This window comes from Gadus morhua, chromosome 21, assembly GCF_902167405.1.
Source record: "Gadus morhua chromosome 21, gadMor3.0, whole genome shotgun sequence".
NCBI classification, from domain to species: Eukaryota; Metazoa; Chordata; class Actinopteri; order Gadiformes; family Gadidae; genus Gadus; species Gadus morhua.
In genome coordinates, this window is record NC_044068.1 from 21,756,989 (window position 1) to 21,779,392 (window position 22,404).

The 22,404-nt window shown below is 47.7% G+C and overlaps 1 protein-coding gene across 2 annotated transcripts in view; it reads left to right on the forward strand.

The window, feature by feature from the left end:
- The window catches only part of ift172 (intraflagellar transport 172), a 98,284-nt gene that overhangs the window by 43,718 nt on the left and 32,162 nt on the right, over positions 1–22,404 (forward strand). For both annotated transcript variants that reach the window (XM_030344742.1, XM_030344741.1), the window contains exons 21-38: positions 25–102; positions 393–641; positions 7,155–7,233; positions 7,339–7,459; positions 7,862–8,006; positions 10,018–10,107; positions 10,426–10,523; positions 11,445–11,580; positions 12,287–12,403; positions 12,750–12,892; positions 13,368–13,461; positions 13,920–13,984; positions 14,345–14,525; positions 15,624–15,733; positions 18,552–18,681; positions 20,972–21,070; positions 21,277–21,386; positions 21,974–22,037. In XM_030344742.1, the coding sequence (XP_030200602.1) occupies positions 25–102; positions 393–641; positions 7,155–7,233; positions 7,339–7,459; positions 7,862–8,006; positions 10,018–10,107; positions 10,426–10,523; positions 11,445–11,580; positions 12,287–12,403; positions 12,750–12,892; positions 13,368–13,461; positions 13,920–13,984; positions 14,345–14,525; positions 15,624–15,733; positions 18,552–18,681; positions 20,972–21,070; positions 21,277–21,386; positions 21,974–22,037 (2,109 nt within the window). The remainder of the gene's footprint in view (positions 1–24; positions 103–392; positions 642–7,154; positions 7,234–7,338; positions 7,460–7,861; positions 8,007–10,017; positions 10,108–10,425; positions 10,524–11,444; positions 11,581–12,286; positions 12,404–12,749; positions 12,893–13,367; positions 13,462–13,919; positions 13,985–14,344; positions 14,526–15,623; positions 15,734–18,551; positions 18,682–20,971; positions 21,071–21,276; positions 21,387–21,973; positions 22,038–22,404) is intronic.

The window sequence follows — 22,404 nt, forward strand, 5'->3', positions numbered from 1 at the left end:
CCTTGTCCCTGTGCCTTTCTCCAGAACGCCACTGATGAAGCCATTGAGATGTACCAGCAGCTGCACATGTGGGAGGAGTGCATTGCTGTGGCTGAGGCTAAGGTAATAATACACCAAGCTAGTCAAGGTGAGACTAGATCTAGTAGAGCCACATCCAGTAGCTCAGCCCTCAAACAGGCAGGGACTCTCAGAGAAGCGTAGGGACCCCTTCTGACATCCTACAACCGTCATTGGAGAGCAATTGGTGCTGAGGTGGAAATATTAGCATAGGAAAATAATTTGCCTTTAAATCGGGGGAAATGGCACAATGAAAAGACGCCAGCCCCCTTTAATAAATGAGTGACCCCGTTCTAAAGACGCCTGCCTATGAATACCAAGCCAATACTTCTCAGGCCCATCCAGAGCTGGACGCTCTCCGTCTGAACTACTACCGCTGGCTGACAGAGACGTCCCAGGACGAGATGGCCGGGGAGATGAAGGAGAGGGAGGGCGACTACCAGGGAGCCATCAGTCTGTACCTTAAGGCAGGCCTCCCAGCCAAGGCCGCCCGGCTAGCCATCAGCCAGCCGGACATCACGAGCAGCAGCGACGTGGTGAACCGCATCACAGCCGCACTCATCAAGGGGGAGTTCTTTGAGAGGGTAGGTGTTGCTGACCGCTACCTAATGTGATGTGATCTTAGCATTACCTTTTCTGTTACAACAGATACCATCCTAGCTTTGGACTTTTTAGAATGTAGTGTAGATACAGGGCAGGGGTGACATGAAGAAATGTTAAATGGCTTAAATCCAGTGAAGGCATTGGAACAAAAGTTCAAAAGTCTAAATGGAGTAAACAATGTACACATGCACTAACCTCACGCTCTAACCTCAGCGTAAACAATGAGACCAACTGAAAACAAGCCGACATGGAAATTGAACAGATTTAAAAGATTTTGAAAAAAGTATAGGGGGATTATTTGTTTATCAACACATTATCTCTGTGTGGTTAATTTGCAGTTGCGGTGTTAATTAGCGATTTTGTAAGCTTACTGTTACATTAAACTGTAATGAGAAAATGTGGTTAGATGCTATATACCCTATAGTATCTGTGGTATAAAGGCTAGGACGAATTTCGAATGGCGAGGTGATTATTCTTCAAAACGAGAGCTGGTAAATTGTGAAAAATGAATTATACTGTAATCAGACAACGCCGTTATATGCTATAGACCCTAGAGTATCTGTGGTATAAAGGCTGTAACGAATTTCGAATTATAGATATGTACAATCGATAACGTTAGTTCTCTGGCTCGTAGCTCAGCGGACTAGAATACCTCCCGTTGACAAGTCGTAGCTACGGTCCGTCCCATTTATGTGAAAAACTTTATATTTGGATTGTTAAACGCATGAAAATATAAATTAATTATCTTGTTTTCTTTTCCTTGGCAAGTGACCATGGTATAGGCGGGATAATGCCCTTCGAGGCGTCGAAAACATGTTTGATCGATCGTAATTAAAGGGGGCTACTTTTTGAGGGAGATGAAGTCAAACAGAGTATACATTTAATAAGCATGCAATACGAATAAGGATAACCATAATTATTAAAGTATTTGAATTTTTTTATTATGTTGGCAAGCAAGAAGTAGAATAAATGGGATAATCAGTCTTATTAAAAGGGTTTGTGCAACCAACCGCACAACAAGACATGATTGCGGCTCTTGTCGCTCTCGTCTCTTTCTGCCAATGACATGCGCATAGAGCGGGGAGTGACGTAGAAGTGAGGTAGACTGATAATCCCTCGATAAAGGTAATCGAAATTCTGTTTTCAGATTTTTGAAGATACAAGTGTGTTGATTTGCTAAACCTTTGAACGAAGGTTAACAATATTGACCACGTTACAAAGTCTGAAGTAGTAAGTGTCAGAGAATGGGCGGACGGCTCCGCTGTCCTCCCATTGACTTCCATTGTAATTCCAAGCTAATATGAACATTTCAAAATTGGAATGGATTGGAATCTCTAGGTAAAAATTTAGGAAGGAGATAGGTCCCAAAGTTTTTAGAGAACAATAAAGAAAGAAAGAATAAAACGATAGTTATGTTATTATAACTCTAGTTCTATGATTGTAGGCGTAGCCGTCTAGGCTTCGCCTTATGGGCTTGTCCCCTGAAAATTCAAACTATGCACCTATCAGCGTGGGCACCGCCCACATTTCCCACGGTATCGTGTATATAGCGCGGTGAATACCGTCGCTCATCCTCCACGCTTTTCTTTCAGCATTTGGAGGGTACAGCAGGTGGGAAACTAGACGGCTACGCCTACAATCATAGAACTAGAGTTATAATAACATAACTATCGTTCTATTTCATGTAGGCTACGCCGTCTAGGCTTCGCCTTATGGGCTAAGGTGAAGCTGCGAGCGGAGCCCGATCAATGTACTCCTGCTGGACCCCAGTCAAAACGACCTAAGTCACCAGAACACATTAAGACTCAAAAAAGCCAAGGAAGTGTAAAACACAACAGCTTAATAAAAAACGAATTCCTCCTAGATCAAGCAAGGCAATGATCAAGGGAGAAAGAAGTGAGTCTGTAAAGACTCCGGCTATAATCCGTGCTTCATGGAACCCATGAAAAGGAAAAGAAAAACCAGAGCAACACGGTTTCCATTAGGTCCGCTACTACCGGGGGCGGAGCCACAGAATCCGGCTCTCCAATAAGGGGACTCTCTCGGCCGTTTTTAGAAGAAAAAAACGGCGGGAGTGCCACACTGGCAAACAAAGCCACCTGACAATTGGCGAGCCAATAGAAAAACCTCCCTAGCCTGTTTTTCATTTGAAAAAAGGTGGGAGAGTGAGACTGGTAATCAAGTCCAACTCGCCAGCCGGCGAGAGGAAATCCAACCACGCCGCTTTAAAGAACATGTCTATATTCTTAAGCCGTAAAAGGGGTCCCGGACTCTAGCACAGAGTTGCAGAGTGAGCCCCTGGACATGTCATTTACAAACGGACAAAGGGGCCGGGGGAAGACCAAGACGCAGCCGCGCAGATGTCTTCCACCGAAACGCCCTTGAGTAGAGCCGTTGAAGCGGCCACGCTCCGTGTGGAGTGAGCTTTAACGCCCAACGGTGGCGCCAAGCCCTGCCGAGAGTAGGCTAAGCAAACACCCTCACATACCCAGCGAGAAAACCGCTGCTTAGAAAGAGCGCGGCCCCTGCTAGCGTCGCTATAACACACAAACAACTGTTGTGTGGAGCGGAACGCGGCCGAGCGATTCACGTACATAGCCAACGCCCGAACCGGGCATAGGAGATGCAACTCCGCCTCATCAGAATGAGGCGGGGGGTGAAAAGCCTTGAGCACAATATCCCTCGTGGGCCTGTGAGAGCGCATCCGCCTGAACGGTACTGGCCACGGCGCTGACCGCGAGAGCGCGGCCAGCTCTGGAAATCACAGAGCTGAACGGTTCTCCGGGGCCACTAATATCAGGGACAGACTCTCCTGTCTGACCCGTTCCAGAAGAGGAAGGATCAGCTGGAGCGGGGGAAACGCATACAAGAGAGCCCGCGGCCAAGGTGTGTGTGCCAACGCATCTACCCCCAACGGGGGAAGATCCCGAGGGCTGAGGGAGAACCACCACCTGCAGTGCGTGTTCTCCCTGGACGCGAAGAGGTCCACCTGTGCTGTCCCGAACTTCTGCCAGATCAGTCTGACAATGTCGGGATGTAACCGCCACTCGTCTCGGCGGGGACCGCCTTGAGACATGAGGTCCGCCCCAAAGTTCTGAGCGCCCACGATATGCAGGGCTCTCAGACTGAGGAGATACTGATGAGCCCAAAGCCAGAGCTCGACCGCCTTTCGGTGGAGAGCAGGGGAGGTGGCCGCGCACCAGGTGAAAGAAATGCAACAGCATTTTCCTCACAGCGTCGAGCTCCAACACATTTAAGTGTGCTGTAGGGGGCGTGCGCCACTCGTCCCCGACCGAGTAAGAGAGGCACGTTCCTCCCCAACCCGTCAATGAGGCGTCCGTGAAGACCACTACGTAGGACGCCGCCCTGCCCAGGGGAACACCCCTGAGAAGGGCGGAGGGTCTTTTCCAATATTCCAGGTCTGGCGACACCGAACGGGAAACGAGGAGCACCCTGAGCTTGTGTCGCCTGGAGTCTAACCGTTGGCGAGCAAACCACCGCTGGGGTCTGCGCATAAAAAGCAGAACCAGGGGGACCACGGGGTGGGCAGCTGCCATCAGCCCTAACAGGCGCATGGTGGACAGTGCGGTCACGTTTCTGCGAACGCGAAAACGAGAGAGCGTCGAAACGACAGGATGGCGTCTCGCCGAGGAGGCGAAAGCATCGCAGTCATGGTGGCTGAGTCTAGGCAAAGCCCCAAGTAGACTGTCTGCCAGCTGGGGAGCAGGGAGCTCTTCTCCCAGTTGATGGCAAAACCCAGGAAGGCGAGATGGTTTATCACCAACATGGTGTCCCTTCTCGCGGTCTCTTCTGAGTTGCTCAGAATAAGCAGGTCATCTAGGTATAAGAGAATCCTCTTTTCCTGACGCCTGAGCGGTTCCAACGCCGTCTCCACACACTTCGAGAAGGTGCGCGGAGCCAGGGAATAGCCGAACGGCAGACACTGGTACTCGTATGCCATCCCATAAAGGCAAAGCGGAGAAACTTCCTGTGCGCCTGCCGAACAGGGACGTGGAAGTAATCATCCTTGAGATCCAGGGATGTGAACCAATCGCCCTCTCTCACACACCGGAACAATCCGACAGTGAGCATTCTGAACTTCCTCGTGGCAACGGATCTGTTGAACACGCAAAGATCCAGAATAGGTATCTTTTCCCCTGGCTTCTTGGAAACCAGGAAGTAGCGGGAATAAAACCCTAGGTGAGACTCGTGGGGGGGAATGACAGTGATGGCCCCCTTTACCAAGAGACGTGTCACCTCTGCTGCCAGAGCCCTGCTCGCAGCCGGGTCCCGTAGCGTGGTCTCCACCAACCCCATAAAGGGTGGGGGACGACGCTTGAACTGTATGGGATGGCCCCATCTCAACGTGGTGTCCAACCACGATGGCAGAACGCACCGCTCTTGCCAACACGCATAGCGGTCGGAGAGAGGGCGAGCCGACAGCTGAGGAAGACCGTCCAGGAATAACCCGTATTCCTCTGCCCCTACTGCCTCCACACTGCGTGTGAGCCAAGGGGGGCTTCCCATGAACGGGAGGAGGCTCAGCGAGCGTAGGAGACGTACCAGATCCAGCCGCTGTAAAAACAACGAGCTGTCTAGACGTCGCGCTCGTGCCCGCTGAACAGGGAGCTAGCCGTCCGGCCGCCGCACCTGTGCGCATGCGCTGTCCGCAGGCTGTAGCCACAGCGCGCGGACCCGTCTCCTCACCTATAATGTGGGGAACTGGGAGACCGGTACAAGCGGCCGTATCCACGGGCTCGTGCAACGAGTCTCTGATCCGTCCACGAGGCTCCAAGGGACGCCGCTTCTTAGAAGCAGGTGAACCAGAGGCCATGTGAACACGCCGTCCGACGGTCGCCACCCTACAGCCACAGGGCTGAGAGGGGGGAAGAGGCAACATGGAGGAACGCACCACAAGCGTAGGACCTAGGTGGCCTGAGGAATATCGCTCTTAGGTACCATGTACCGCTGTTCGACCGAACGGTCTTTACTTTTTCTTTAATAGGGAAAGAAAAAGTAGGAGCAAGCTTCCGGAACTTACCGGTCCGTGGCGCTGCTCTACCCGTCTGCGGCGGCTGCTGCGCAACCGGGGCTGGGGTCGGAGGCGGCCCCCTGGAACGCTGGGACCGGCCCGGACCCCGCCTCCTCCCAGCCTGCTGGTGGGAGGAGCCAGTGAGAATCGCCCCGAGCCGGGAACGATTCTCACGGAATGACTGCTGGTGCGCGAGCACCTCGGAGAACCGGGGACCAAATAGGCCATCAGGCGCGAGTGGACCCTGGACGAGGCTGGCCCGCTCTCGTTCCTGCACCGCAGTGTGGGAGAGCCATATGACCCTTTGAATCATGGTAGCCCACGCCATATGCCGGCCGGCCGAAACGGCTATCGGCTGGCATTGCTGGAGGATGGCGCTGGAAAAAACGGGAAACCGCCAGCTATCTCGCGGCTTCCTCCGGGCCGTAGGCCTCCCTGTCAGCCAACAAGGAGACCATGGCAGAGGAGAGCAGGGCGATGTTGTTGACCGCCGACAATCTGCTTCTGGAGGCGGTCGGGGGGCAGTGGCTTTTCGTTAGGGCGCCATCCGGCGCCCGGACAGAGAAGCGCTGCCAGTGGAGGCTCCAGGCGAGGGATCCCCTCGCTTACCGGAGCCTTCAGGGTAGAAGGGTCCCCACCTGCAGCAGTGCTGCACAGGCGGGAACAAGGGGTAACCCGCCGGGAAGCAGATCGGGGTGCGAAAGCACTCGCCCTGCATATTGTCAGATACGGGGGCGAGAGGCGGGGCCGGCATGGGAATCCCTTTGATGGCCGCCGCCTCACCCATGATCTCCCCGCGACGGTGGCGGTTGTAACCCGAGAGCGGGAAAAACCGGACGCCGAGTCGCCGTCCATGGAGGCGTCGTCGTCGGCGTCGATGATGCCATCGCGTCAGGTCCACCGCAGGGGAAAAGAAGAGATGCCTGGAGAGGATCCCCTCTTCAGGCAGCTCCCGGCAGGCGACACAGGAGACGGGGGCCGCCATAGCAGCCTCGGCGTGGTCGGTGCCGAGGCACACAGAGCACGCCAAGTGCCCGTCACCCAGTGCCAGGGAGGCGGGACAGGAGGCGCATAGGAGTCCTGAAAAGGACCTAGCTCCAGGAGCGCTCTCAGGTGGCCCTGAAAAGGGGCCGTTTGTCCGCGGCCTCGCCCGAGCCGCTGCCACCGGCTCGGGAGATCCGTGTTTAAGTCTTCATCTTCTTCTTAATAGTAGTTCTCAATTTCTCGCTGATAAGCACAAGTGCTGAAAGAAAAGGGAGGATGAGCGACAGTATTCATGGCGCTATATACACGATACCGTGGGAAATGTGGGCGGTGCCCACGCTGATAGGTGCACGGGACAAGCCCATAAGGCGAAGCCTAGACGGCGTAGCCTACATGAAATAGAACTTAAGAAGAACAATAGTTGAGCGCTGCATGCAGCACTCATGAAATGAATTCCTCTGAACAATCCTTTTTCTAGGCGGGTGACCTGTATGACATGATCGGCAATAAACAGAGAGCTCTGGAGTGTTACCGCAAAGGGAACACCTTCAGGAAAGGTATGTGTCTAGACCTCCGCAGAGGGCGCTTGTTTCTAATGGGGGTGTATATAAAAAGGAGATTTTTAGATTCATTACACTCTCCCTCTCTCCCACTCCCATCAGCGGTGGAACTGTCTCGTGTTTCCTTCCCAAGTGAGGTGGTGAGGCTGGAGGAGGCGTGGGGTGACCACCTGGTGCAACAGAAGCAAATGGACGCCGCCATCAACCACTTCATCGAAGCAGGGTACGACACCTAGCCTAGTTCAGGAGTCATGTCCATCGCTGGGTACGACGACTAGCCTAGTTCAGGAGTCATGTCCATCGCTGGGTACGACACCTAGCTTAGTTCAGGAATCATGTCCATCGCTGGGTACGACACCTAGCTTAGTTCAGGAGTCATGCTACACCTTTTCCTAGCATACATATTAGTTGTTCAATTGGTAATGTTATGACCCCGACTATATTTGCATACACATATATTGATAATAAAAAGAGACCAAAAAAGAGACGGATCTGATCTTGGGAAGACAGACAGACAGACAGACAGACAGACAGACAGTCTGTCCTCCAAAGATCAGATGCATAAACCAAATGCTTTCCTTCCAGAATGTCTTATGATAGCCGATGTTTCCCTTCCACTGTTCAGCTCCTCCATGAAGGCCATGGAGGCAGCCATCGCAGCGCGCCAGTGGAAGAAGGCTGTCCACCTGCTGGAGCTCCAGGAGGACCAGTCGTTTGGGAAGTACTACTTGAAGATCGCTCAGCACTACGCCTCTGTACAGGACTATCAGGTAGAGGGCAGTGAGCTTCTACGTGCCTCCACTTAGCTCTAGTTTTTGTCTTGCCACACGTTTTGTTGCGTTCAGTTCCTTCCTTGGTCTGCACATACTGTAAAACCTGCAAAATGATGTCCATCAGTAATCCTAAATCCTAAGTACTTACTTTCCGAAATACTTTCCCCCACTCTTTAAAGATCAACTATACAGCAATCACCTTGGTTAATTACAGGAAATGGTTATCGCTTTACTAACCACACAAAGATGAAAGAAAACCAATCCACCCCTATCGTGCAAAAAACGAATCGCAGGATGGGAGAGCCCCTTCGCACATGATAAAAACATGCTTTCCCCTGGCAATCTGCTCTGTCTAGTCTCACTCTGTGGTTTGTTTCCCCTCTCAGTCCGTTCTGTCTGGTCTCACTCTGTGGTTTGTTTCCCCTCTCAGTCCGTTCTGTCTGGTCTCACTCTGTGGTTTGTTTCCCCTCTCAGTCCGTTCTGTCTGGTCTCACTCTGTGGTTTGTTTCCCCTCTCAGTCCGTTCTGTCTGGTCTCACTCTGTGGTTTGTTTCCCCTCTCAGTCCGTTCTGTCTGGTCTCACTCTGTGGTTTGTTTCCCCTCTCAGTCCGTTCTGTCTGGTCTCACTCTGTGGTTTGTTTCCCCTCTCAGTCCGTTCTGTCTGGTCTCACTCTGTGGTTTGTTTCCAATGGCGGTCCAGTTACTGCCCAGTTATTATAAAGAACAACTGCATCTTTAACCGGCCCATCCTCAATTCTCTCTCCCAGCACTTAAACCATTCGCACACACACATATACATCAAATATATCATCAGATATTATGATCATAAATATCATAAATTATTATTACAATGTATAACATCTTATATGATTTTAATATTTATCATAATCTATTATTATTATATTTCACAATGTATTGTCATAATCTATACTCCATAAGCTAACTATATTTTATAATCTATTAGATAACAATGTATTTTTATTAGAGCTGTCAAGCGATTAAAATATTTAATCGTGATTAATCGCATTAATGTCATAGTTAACTCTAATTAATCGCGATTAATCGCAAATTATTTTTCTATGCTAAATATCCCTTGATTTTTTTGTCCCATAATTCTTCTCATTTTAATTCTCTTATCAACATGGTGAAGTGCATCGGCTTGCCTTGTGCAAATGATTTTTTATTGATAACAACATTGGCATATACACTGATCAAAGCAGGACGATACAAAAAAAGAGCCTATAGTGCAATTAAACGACTGCTTTGAACAAATGTCATTTGAACATAGCAGTCAGGCTACTGCTTCTTTGTTTTTTTTTTGTTTTTTTTATAAAATAATTGCGTTAATCGCGCGATAAAAAAATTAACGCTGTTAAATTTGGTTTGCGTTAACGCCGTTAATAACGCGTTTAACTGACAGCTCCAATTTTTATATATTAGCATATTATATATCATAATTAAGTGTAAGATAATCATAATGTATATTATCAGATATATCATCGTGTATGATCATGTGTTATTAGATTATGTATCATAATATGTCTTAGAATTTGTGTCAGAGTTTGTTATTATAATATCTTATTATCAGATTTATCAAAGTGTATTAATAATATGTTATTAGATGTATCATAGTGTGTTATTATAATGTGTTGTAGAAGATGCATCATGATGTGTAAGATAATGTATTATTATCATATGTATTTTATTATTATATGTTATAAGAAGATGTATCATATTGTGAATGATAAGGTTATTATCAGATGTATCATAATGTATTCATAATATGTTATTAGATGTACCATAGTGTGTTATTATAATGTGTTAGTAGAAGATGCATCAGGATGTTTATGATAATGTATTATTATCATATGCATTTTATTATTATATGTTGTAAGAAGATGTATCATAGTGTAAATGATAATGTTATTATCAGATGTATCATAGTGGGTTATTTTAATGAGTATCATTACGTATTATTCTTCATCATAGTGTTTTGTTAACCTCTGCAGGTGGCTGAGAGGCTGTTTGTGAAGGGAGGTCACATTAAAGACGCTATAGACATGTACACGTTGTGCGGGCGCTGGGAGGAGGCTCATAAGGTCAGTGCACACACAGAAGAAAAATAAGTCAGTGTCAAATGATAGAATATAATTTTGATATTATTATTACACTTGTGTCAAGTAACGCGTTATCATCAAGTAAGCCGAACGTGTTTAATGTTTTTAATTCCTGTTTTATCATTTACAACATGTATTAACAGCACACGTAAAATAACGTAAAAGTAACAAGTTATAATATTTGACCTCAGACCCAAAGTGATATTGTAACGTAACATCTACTGGCATTAAAATGCAAACCATTTTCGCCCAACACTTCCGGTGTCTGCAGCTCACTGGACTGTGTGTGTGTGTCCACAGCTGGCAGAGGAGTGCATGAGTGCTGACCAAGTGTCGGCCCTGTATCTGAGCCGAGCTCAGGACCTGGAGAGAGAGGGGAAATACAAGGAGGCAGAGAGGTAACTCTTATGTTGAGTGTTCAGCACGTAGCGATCTAGTGTTGTTTTAATCTACGCTGAAGCCCATTCATTCACTAAAAGCTTGAACTGAAACAGTAACTTTGTGCAGCTTTTGTGAATTGAAACACAAAAGCTGCGATGTTAGCTGTTTAAATGGCTCACCTGTGCCAGTCCTTTTTTTTCTTCTTTTTACTTCCCAAGCCCAATAAAGACTCTAGGGATGCTCCGTGTCCAACACTGCCCACACGGGCTAGAGTCTGCTAACGCTGTAATGAACCCTCAAACCGATTAGAGAAGAGGTTTTCGTCGCAGGACACTGAGGGCTGCTTCCTTTATATCCTCCCTTTAGGAACCACAATGGGGCCCTTGGAGGTTCTGTGTTTACTGCCTCTGTTTGCGTAGCATATCTTGTACATTAAGTGTAAACAGATTAGTGTTGACCAACCGATCAAAAGGACAATACTATATCAAATAAACTCAATGTGAAACCAGCTCTTTGTCTAACCAGCCAGAGTAAGCTGGCATTTCAGAGTATCCAACAATTGAATCCCACCCCTGCATTCAGACCTCCCTCCATAGCCATTCCCCAATAGTAGGTGACTAGCTTGCTGGCTTTAGCTATAGGTCTACCTAGCCTTGTGCAGACTGAGATCCTGCCCAATGAAGGTAGCCTTGTAGGTAGGTATACAGGCTGGTGAGAAATCCAATCATTTTTATCTGCGGTCACAGATATCAGATTTATTTTTGTTTGGAGCAATTGATTTATTGATGGTTGGGATGTAAAAGCTACAAATTAAGACAAAAACTGTGTGTGTGTGTGTGTGTGTGTGTGTGTGTGTGTGTGTGTGTGTGTGTGTGTGTGTGTGTGTGTGTGTGTGTGTGTGTGTGTGTGTGTGTGTGTGTGTGTGTGTGTCTGGACAGGCTGTTTGCAGCTGTGAAACAGCCCGACCTGTCCATCACCATGTATAAGAAGAAGAGGCTTTTCGAGGACATGATCCGCCTTGTTGCCAGGCACCATCCCGACCTGCTGAAGGAAACCCACCTCCACCTGGCCAAGGTAAGGTCAGAAGACTGATGGGAAACCTTTTGGGAGCACTTTGATATGGGACATCTACTGGGACTGTTTTATTAGGCTGCTGGGCAGCACTATTACTCCAATGTGATTGTATGCGTCGTTGGTCTCAGACAAACTTGCACCAGGATGTTGAGGCCTGGTGACTGTATCTCCTCTAGCTTAATGTACCAGGATGTTGAGGCCTGGTGACTGTATCTCCTCTAGTGTAATGCACCAGAATGATGTTGAGGCCTGGTGACTGTATCTCGTCTAGTGTAATGCACCAGACTGATGTTGAGGCCTGGTGACTGTATCTCTTCTAGCGTAATGTACCAGGTTGATGTTGAGGCTTGGTGAATGTATCTCTTCTAGCGTAATGTAACAGGAGGATGTTGAGGCCTGGTGACTGTATTTCCTCTGGCGTGATGTACCAGGTTGATGTTGAGGCCTGGTGACTGTATCTCTTCTAGCGTAATGTACCAGGTTGATGTTGAGGCCTGGTGACTGTATCTCTTCTAGGGTAATGTACCGGGAGGATGTTGAGGCCTGGTAACTGTATCTCCTCTAGCTTGATGTACCAGGTTGATGTTGAGGCCTGGTGACTGTATCTCCTCTAGTGTAATGCACCAGGAAGTTGAGGCCTGGTGACGGTATCTCCTCTAGTGTAGTGCACCAGGAAGTTGAGGCCTGGTGACTGTATCTCCTCCAGGAGCTGGAAGGTGAGGCGAGGATGGTGGAAGCAGAGCACCACTACCTGGAGGCCGAGGAGTGGAAAGCTGCAGTGCACATGTACCGCGCCGGAGACATGTGGGAGGAGGCATACAGGGTGTGTGTGTGTGTGTGTGTGTGTGTGTGTGTGTGTGTGTGTGTGTGTGTGTGTGTGTGTGTGTGTGTGGGGGGTGTCTGCAGATCTGTGTGTTTGTGGCTCTGTACTTCTGTGTGTGTGTGGGGGTCTGTACTTGTTTTTGTCTGTGTATGTGGCTCTGTACTTCTGTGTGTGTGTGTGTGTGTGTGTGTGTGTATGTGGGTCTGCACATCTTCATTCAGAGTGTCTGTACTTCTATGTGTGTGCATTTGTGTGTGGCTCTATACTTCTTGATGTGTGTGTGTGTGTGGTTCTGTATTTCTCAGTGTGTGTGTTTGGCTCATAACCTGTTCCTGTGTGTGGTCAGGTGGCTAAGGGCCATGGGGGCCCCGGGGCCCAGAAGCAGGTGGCCTACCTGTGGGCCCGGAGCCTTGGGGGAGAGGCTGCAGTCAAGCTGCTCAACAAGTTCAGCCTCACCGACTACGCCATCGACTTTGCTTCAGACAACTGGTGTGTACCGGGAAGAACCAGCTGGGGGTCTACCAGCCCACATAGCGGTGGTTACTACACCTTACTATACCGCTAGAGGGATGTAACCACTACAAACATACAGAATATCTTGTCAGGAAAACATGGGATTGTATAAGAATAAACATATCAAAGTCATGTATAGTTTTATGCACTCCGCTGCGCTGTAATGTAGGTGTATGTTCTTTGGTCACATGCTGGGCTACATGGACAGCAGGCTAACAGGGTCAGCTCTTTAAAGAACAGAACATAATTAGTAAGTTAATGTGAAGTTAATGACAGATTTCTGTCCATCCCCTTATTGCGCCTTCTCCTTTTAATTGATTGTGACTTTTTTGTCGTGTTAATAATGTCCCCTTGACGGCTACTCAGAATAACACACGGTTGAAATTGATTACTTGCTCATAAATGACTTAACCTAATGTCATGCATTTGGTGGTATGGTTCCCATCCTCAGCTCCTTCGACTTTGCCTTTGAGTTAGCCCGTCTGGCGAACAAACAGAAGGTCCCAGAGATCCACCTGAAGCACGCCATGTATCTGGAAGACGAGGTGGACCCCCGCAGTGAACCACCCCTTTGTCTTACCTTCCTTAGACTCTTACTCCGTTCATTCAATAAAGATGTTCTTTATCATGAGGATCTATGGCCTACCCATAGGCCTTTTATTAATATAGATTAAATACATGTACATTTCAACCTCATTCAAAAAAGATGAAAATAGATTTTTAACCATTTTGGGTTTGTCAGCATTGTGGGAGACCCCCATTTATTTACCACTACTGAATATTTAGTCTAATCTTTCTCAGGCTACTTATGCTTATAGATCATTTTCATTCACACTTCAGGCCCACTCTGAATAACCTCCTTCCATTAACTCTAGGTCAAGTAGTAATCCCTCAGTCTGTTCTGAACCTATTTTCGTGGTTTTCACCCTCTGGAAACCCGCCTTCCACTAAAAGTCAAATGTTTCATGCTATTCTTGCGTGCTATCCATATTTTTATTTAAAGGGCAAGTTTCAAGAAGCGGAGTCGGAGTTCATCAAGGCCGGGAAGCCCAAGGAAGCGGTGCTGATGTAAGTCCACATTCAATTGTCTGTCAGCTGTAAGCCTGGAACGACACATTGCCAACATTTTAAGTTCAGGTATAATAGAAGCACCACACATTGGTAACATGCTGAGTTCAGGTATAATACCAGCACCACACATTAACAATATGCTAAGTGTTGCTTACACGCTATGTATCTGACCATTTGTACAACATGTGCCTGCAAAGCTAATGCCATTTTCAAAAACAGTTTTATGCTATTATGACGTTTTGAAGCAATTAATCTGCAATTCTGTGCTTCCAGTCCCACCCCACAAACACAGAACACTTATTCATATTATATATATTCCTATTCATTCGTGTGTGTGTGTGTGTGTCCGTCCTATAGGTACGAACACAACCAGGACTGGGCCGGTGCGCAGCGTGTAGCTGAGTGTCATGACCCGGACAGTGTGGGAGAGGTTCTGGTGGGCCAGGCAAAGTCCTGCTTTGACCAGAAGGACTTTCAGAAGGCCGAGGCCTTCCTACTCCGGGCCCAGAGGCCCCAGCTGGCTGTTCAATACTACAAGGTAGAAAGACCCCCGCCCGCTGTTCAATACTACAAGGTAGAAAGACCCCCGCCCGCTGTTCAATACTACAAGGTAGAAAGACCCCGGCCCGCTGTCAATACTACAAGGTAGAAGGCCCCGGCTGGCTGTTTAAGACTACAAGGTAGAAAGACCCTGGCTGGCTGTTTAAGACTACAAGGTAGAAAGGCCCCATCTGGCTGTTTAATACTACAACACAGTATGTAAATGTCACATGTCTGAACAGTGTTATTTATTATTATTATTATTATTATTATTATTTTTGGTCTGCTGGTGCATAGTGTGGCAACCTGGCACGGTGAGCGAACCACCTCCTCCCAAACAGGACACAATTTTGTGGGGTAAAGCCAAAAAGGCATGTTTAATCCAAAACATAACACAAAGTCTCTCAAATTACAAAAGAACGTAAAAACCTGGGAGGAATCAACGGTCCCATCCATCGTGGGTGGAATCCCGTCACCCACGAGGACCGGTCTCGGTAAGGAGCCACATGGGTGGGAGAGCCCCGAATGAGTGGAGAAGCGGGCTATTTAAGCCCTGCTTCTCCACCTGTTCCTCAGGTGCTCTGAATCTCCTTAATTGGCAACGGCTGGGTTGCCACAATAGACCTTGACAGAAGTGTGGACACAACCTTAGGTTTTGAATGCATACAAACTCTTTTTGTGTACATTTTTGATGTCGATGTTCCTCCAGTCTGTGGTGTGTGTTGTCCCCAGGGTGTTCCTCCATTCTGTGGTGTGTGTTGTCCCCAGGATGTTCCTCCAGTCTGTTGTGTGTTGTCCAGAGGGTGTTTCTCCAGTCTGTGGTGTGTGTTGTCCCCAGGGTGTTCCTCCAGTCTGTGGTGTGTGTTGTCCCCAGGATGTTCCTCCAGACAGTATGTGGTGTGTGTTGTCCCCAGGATGTTCCTCCAGTCTGTGGTGTGTTGTCCCCAGGATGTTCCTCCAGACAGTCTGTGGTGTGTGTTGTCCCCAGGGTGTTTCTCCAGTCTGTGGTGTGTGTTGTCCCCAGGGTGTTCCTCCAGTCTGTGGTATGTGTTGTCCCCAGGATGTTCCTCCAGTCTGTGGTGTTTGTCGTCCCCAGGATGCAGGGATGTGGAGCGATGCCATGCGGCTGTGTAAGGAGTACTTGCCCAGTAAGCTGGCCCTCCTGCAGGAGGAGTACGATTCAGAGGCTGCCAAGCAGGGCCCGCGGTGAGACCCCAGGGGAGTGTTGGGATCGGGTGCACTACACTACACAACCAGGCTACAACCTCATAAGGAGCCGGCCTCCACCATGTCCCAAAAGGAAGTTGATTGTCAGTCCACCAATACTTATGTCATAATATCAGACTCATTTAAGATTTTCAAGATGGTTTTATTGTCATATGCACAACAATTACAGAGCAGTCGCTGGCAATGAAATTCTTTAGTCTTGGGCTCCTTCAACAATGCAATATAAGAAAAAATATAAGAGAAACACAAGTAGGAAAGCTGAGACTTAAATAATAAAAAATCTATAATAATAATAATAATAAAAAGTAAGTGTATAAGCGGAACACAATTAGGAGAGCAGAGACCTAAATGCAAAACTAAATAAATGTAAAAATAAACGTAAAAATAAACAGACGTGTTTATCCAGATGTCGACTGGTATAAAGTGGCAAGTTATAAAGTGGCAAGTTATAAGTGTCATAGTGGTGAGCTAAGTAGCGCAGGAGTTCAGCCGTCTTATGGCCCGTGGGATGAAACTGTCCTTGAGTCTGGGGGGTTCGAGACCAGATGCTGCGGTAGCATCTACCAGACGGGAGCAGCTGAAACAGTTTGTTACTGGGGTGATGAGGATCTTTAATAATCTGGTTAGTCTTCTTCCTGCAGCGCTGAGTGTAGAGGTCCTCCATGGATTGGAGCTCCGTCCTGGTGATGGGCTGGGCAGCTTTCACCACCCTCTGCAAGGGCTTACGGTTGAGGGCGGAGCAACTGCCGTACCAGGCGGTGATGCAGCCGGTCAAAATACTCTCTGTGGTGCACCTGTAGTAGTTGAGTATCCTGGTGTCCTTGTTGAACCTCCTCAGCCTGTGGAGGAAGAAGAGCCGCTGTCTTGCCGTCTTTGTGATGGCGTCGGTGTGGTGAGTCCAGGTCAGGTCCTCGCTGATGTGGACCCCGAGGAACTTGAGACTGCTAACCCTCTCTACTGTCGTCCCGTTGATGGTGATTGGGGGCGTGCCCGGGTCCCTGTCGCTACCTGTAGTTCTCAATCAGCTCCTTAGTTTTGCTGAGATTGAGCTGGAGGTTGTTGTCCTGGCACCAAGATGTCAGGGCTCTCACCTCCTCTCTGTACGCCGTCTTGTCGCCGTCGGTGATCAGGCCGATGACGGTTGTGTCGTCACTCAGCAAACTTGACGATGGTGTTGGAGCTGTGTGTGGCCACGCAGTCATGGGTGAACAGAGAGAAGAGGAGAGGGCTGAGCACGCAACCCTGGGGTGCGCCGGTGTTCAGAGTTCGGGTGGATGATGTGGCGTTTCCTATCCGCACTGCCTGGGGTCTGCCCGTCAGGAAGCTCAGGATCCAGTCACAAAGGGCGGTGTTGAGCCCGAGGTCCCTGAGCTTCACAGTGAGCTTGGAGGGCACAATGGGGTTGAATGTTGAACTGTAGTCAATGAACAGCACTCAGTGTGGAGGGTGAGGGCGATGGCGTCGTCTGTGTACCTGTTTGCCCTGTATGCAAACTGCAGGGGGTCCAGTGAGTCAGGGAGGGAGGAGGTGATGAATGATTTGACTAACCGCTCAAAGCACTTCATGACGATGGAGGTGAGTGCTACTGGGCGGTGGTCGTTGAGGCAGGACGCTTTTGACTTCTTGGGGATTGGAATGATGGTGGACTTTTTGACACATGTGGGGACCACAGACTGGAGCAGTGACTTGTTGAAAATGTCTGTAAACACACCTTGAGAGCCTGGCCAGGGGTGCCATCAGGACCAGGGGCCTTGTGTGGATTGATCCTTTTGAAGGATTTGCACACATCTGCCCTTGTTATTGCTAGTGTGCAGGGGTCCTGGTCCATCTGTACTTCCTGAGCCGGAGAGTAGCTCTCAAAACATGCAAAGCTGTGTTAAGGTCATCTGGAGGAGAGATGGAGACACTTCCTCAGTCACACTCCTTGTCCCTTGACAGTCTGTTATTGTTCTGAGTCCGGACCACATGTGTCTTGAGTTGGAGCCCTCAAAGTTGGACTCCATTTTGTCCCTGTATTGTCTCTTAGCACTGTTAATATTTCTCTGGAGCGCATACCTGGACTTGCTGTACTTGATTTGTACTCCAAATCACCTGAGTTGTAGGCGGCAGTCCGTGCCTTAAGTTTGGCTCGAACTTCTCCATTAACCCAGGGCGGCACGACGTCATCAATGCATTTGCCAATGTAGCAAAACACAGAGTCTGTGTGTGTGTTTAAATTATCGTCCTTAAACACATCCCACTCTGTAGTGCTGAAACAGTCCCGTAATGCAGAGTCTGATTGGTCGGACCAACGCTGAATGGTCCGCGTAACTGTCAAGTTTGAGTCTGTGCCTATAGGAAGGCAGAAGCAGTACTGAGCTGTGGTCTGATTTGCCAAATGGGGGTCGTAGGAGGGCCTCCAGTGGTATCAAACGGCTGGTTATCTGGTGAGGCTTCATAGACAGGTGGTATCAAACAGCTTGTTACCTGTTGGTACTGCTTACTGGTTTGGGTGCTGTCTGAGAACGGCCACGCAGGCACTTGTTCATCTCCTTCACAACATTTGCTCAGCTGTGTGTGTTGTAGTTCATAGGAAAAGTGAATATGGAACTGGATATCATTGGTTAATCAAATCCAATAAGGGTGGGGAATGGGATTTATTCGGGGTCTGAACAGGATCTTAAGACTGTAACTTCACGTGTGTGTGTGTGTGTGTGTGTGTGTGTGTGTGTGTGTGTGTGTGTGTGTGTGTGTGTGTGTGTGTGTGTGTGTGTGTGTGTGTGTGTGTGTGTGTGTGTGTGTGTGTGTGTGTGTGTAGAGGTACTGAGGGGTTGGTGGAGCAGGCTCAGAAGTGGGAGCAGTCTGGAGAGTTCACCCGCGCGGTGGAGTGTTACCTCAGGGTGAAGGAAAGCTCCAACGCGGCCCTGACGGAGAAGTGCTGGATGAAGGTAATTTAGAACCAGGGGGCTCGATGCGCATGGCTTATACTCATAATGGGTACATATATATATATATATTGTCTGTGGTTATTGTTTCTTTAGTTAGATCGTTTTTACTATACCACATTTTGTGTTTTGTTTGTTGTGTGTAGTTCACCCCACATTCCACTAGATTGTAATACATTGGGATATATTGTTGAGTTTAGCTTAATTATTCAGATCTTGTTTTTAACGCATGTTAATTAATGACTTTACATTGCCAGGTGGCTAATAGTTAAATCCATATCTTGGATATGATGCAAAGCAACAAAAAGCAACCATCATCATTGGTTTATCATAACTAGTTTTACATATATTACTTATATATTTACGTATAGATCAGGGTCCTGTTGCTAAAGTTGCTAAAACTATTGTCAGTTAAGTTACCATGGCAACAAATGCTGTGACCCAAACATGCAAATACGGGAACTCCGCCCGCAGCTGTAAAGGCAACTTCGTAACAAACTATTATAATAATAATAATAATAATACATTTAATTTAGAGGCGCCTTTCAAGACACCCAAGGTCACCTTACAGAGCATATAGTTAAATCGTTTAAAAAAAAACAAGACATTGTGGAAAAAATAACAAAACAACAAAACAAACAACCAATCAAAACAGTGATCAGTTAGACGTTGTGTGCGAGTTTGAACAGGTGAGTTTTGAGTTGTGACTTGAAGGTTGTAATGGTGTCTGTCTGTTTTATGTGTGGGGGGAGGGAGTTCCAGAGCCTGGGTGCTGAACAGCTGAATTATCTTATCTTATACTTATCTATCACATCAAATTAAATGAAGACCAATGCGGCGGTACCGTAGCTTGGACAGGGGGTCTAGGGGTACTGAGCCAGGGGGTCTAGGGGTACTGTAGCTGAGCCAGGGGGTCTAGGGGTACTGAGCCAGGGGGTCTAGGGGTACTGAGCCAGGGGCTCTAGGGGTACTGAGCCAGGGGGTCTAGAGGTACTGAGCCAGGGGGTCTAGGGGTACGGAGCCAGGGGGTCTAGGGGTACTGAGCCAGGGGGTTGAGGGGTACTGAGCCAGGGGGTCTAGGGGTACTGAGCCAGGGGGTCTAGGGGTACGGAGCCAGGGGGTCTAGAGGTATCATACTCCAGCGGCGGGGTCTGGCGGTATGGCAGAGGCGATTGGTTTTGGGGTTGGGGTTTATAGTATTTCTTATTGTGCTCTGCGACAAACCAACCCTAGATTAGACAGAATAAATTGCATAGCAATATTAACATTGTTTTGTAGTGGGAATTGAAAGGTACAAAGTATTTCAATACAGTAAGTGGTATAGTTAACTTTAGCTAACCCTTACCCTTTTTTTAAAGATAGATAAATAGGAAATACACGTATTGTTTGTTTGATCACCAAGTTAAGAAAAAGGTTTGGCGAACGCTAGATATTGGTGAAAATGAAATGACTTGGCTCAACCAATAGAAGCAATGACATAGAAATTGCCAAGGATATTGACATTTGGATACTCGCTTCTGCTTCGATGAGTTTGCTTGGATATGATTAAGTTTCTAAATATATAGACACCAGACATTTACAAACTTAATTTCATCATCAGTGTGAGGAACTACAGTAACACGGTTATATGCAAGAACAACACACAGTACAAGTCACTTACGAAAGTCCTTTTGCTTACCTTGGAATCTTACCTTGGAGAAACCGTGGCTCTTTCTCCCAGAGCAGTCGCTGAGCTCTCACTGACCCAGCAGCAGCACCTCTGTGTTGGGGTGCGATGTCTTAGTTACCCCTGTAGAACGCTGCGTCGCATTAGGTCCGTAAAATCAGTAAAATCCTAATTGTTTTATTTGGTCAGCACGGGGGGCCACTGGGGGGGGCCAGGGACCTGTCTACAGGGGCTCGGGCTCCCGTAGGCCCCCGTGTAGAACCGCCATTGTAGGGAAGCACTCTCTTTAGGCAGGAAACATAACCTGACCTGCTTGAGGCAAAGTGCTGGTCTGAGCTTTAACATAACCTGACCTGCTTGAGGCAAAGTGCTGGACTGAGCTTTAACATAACCTGACCTGCTTGACTCAGAGTGCTGGTCTGGGTTTAACGTAACCTGACCTGTTTGAATCAGAGTGCTGGTCTTAGCGTCAACATATCCTTACTTGCTACTTGAGTAAGAGTACTGGTTTAAGTTTAACCATTACATTAGTATGGTATACTATGTATTGTTGTGGCACTGAGCTACACAATTCTGCAGATGAAACACTAAGACATGATGATATCATGTACACACGTGTCTTCCCAGGCTGCTGAGCTGTCAATCAAATTCCTGAGCAGAGAGCGGGCTGCTGAGGTGGTCCGTGATGTGGGACCCTGTCTGGCCAAGCTCAGGAAATACAGCACTGTGAGTCCACACCCACACACACACACACACACACACACACACACACACACACACACACACACACACACACACACACACACACACACACACACACACACACACACGTCGTCCTTGCGAACTCCACCGCACTGATCCGCCTCACCCCTTGCTCTCCTCTCCATCCATCGATCCTCTCCTTATGTCTGGATGATTCCTGGGGGAGGCAGGCAGCAGAGTTGTACCTCAACGTGGAGCTGGTGAAAGAGGCCATCGACGTCTTCATGGAGGGGGAGGAGTGGAACAAGGCCAAGAGAGTTGCAAAGGAGCTGGAACCAAGGTGTGCGGGAATGGAGGCAACAGTCGTGTAGAGTACTAGAAAGACATACTTGAGTTTAAGTAGAGATATTGTTAGATTATTGTTTGACACTCCTCTAGCTGTCGATAATTTGCTGCAGGGAACTTTGTGCAACAGGAGCTTTCTCTGCAGTGAAAGATCCTATCCAACTTACCTACCTAGCAGTAAGAAAGAAAAACGCTTAATACAAAAACGCCAACAAATAAATTGTAAAATCATTCAAAGCATCAAAAGAGCAGCTAACATGACGAGGAGTGACTAGCGAAAACAAAGGAAACCACAAAATACTTTTATGTTCAATTCCTGTGAGACTTGAGTAGAGCTTTCTTTCTGTCAAAATCCTTGACCATGGCTATTGAGATCGCTGGATATTCAGCTCCACTAATAAGCTAAGCCATCATCAACCTTTTTTGTCGTTGTTAGTCGGTTAGTAAGTTAGTGTTAAATCTTGCATGCCACTGGTGTGTAGTCCATTTCCTCAACACATTGTTTTTCCATTTCTTACTTTCATTGCCTTATAATGATGTCTCAATCCCAATATGATCTAGCTATAATATGGTGCTTTGCAGGTATGAGGCTTATGTAGACCAGAAGTACAAGGAGCACTTGAAGAACCATGGCAAGGTGGACTCTGTGGGTACCATTTCTACTTCTGCATCATTGATGGACTCCTTTTCCATTTCAATGTATTCAATTAGCATTAGCATTATCATTCTCTTTTTTTATTCGACAAATACCAAACAGTGTGTTAGACCTAGTCTATGTCCTGGTACCAAACAGTGTGTTAGACCTAGTCTATGTCCTGGTACCAAACAGTGTGTTAGACCTAGTCTATGTCCTGGTACCAAGCAGTGTGTTAGACCTAGTCTAGGTCTGTGGCGTGTACCAAACAGTGTGTTAGGCCTAGTCTATGTCCTGGTACCAAAAAGTGTGTTAGACCTACTCTATCTCCTGGTACCAAACAGTGTGTTAGGCTAGTCAATAACCTGGTACCAGTGTG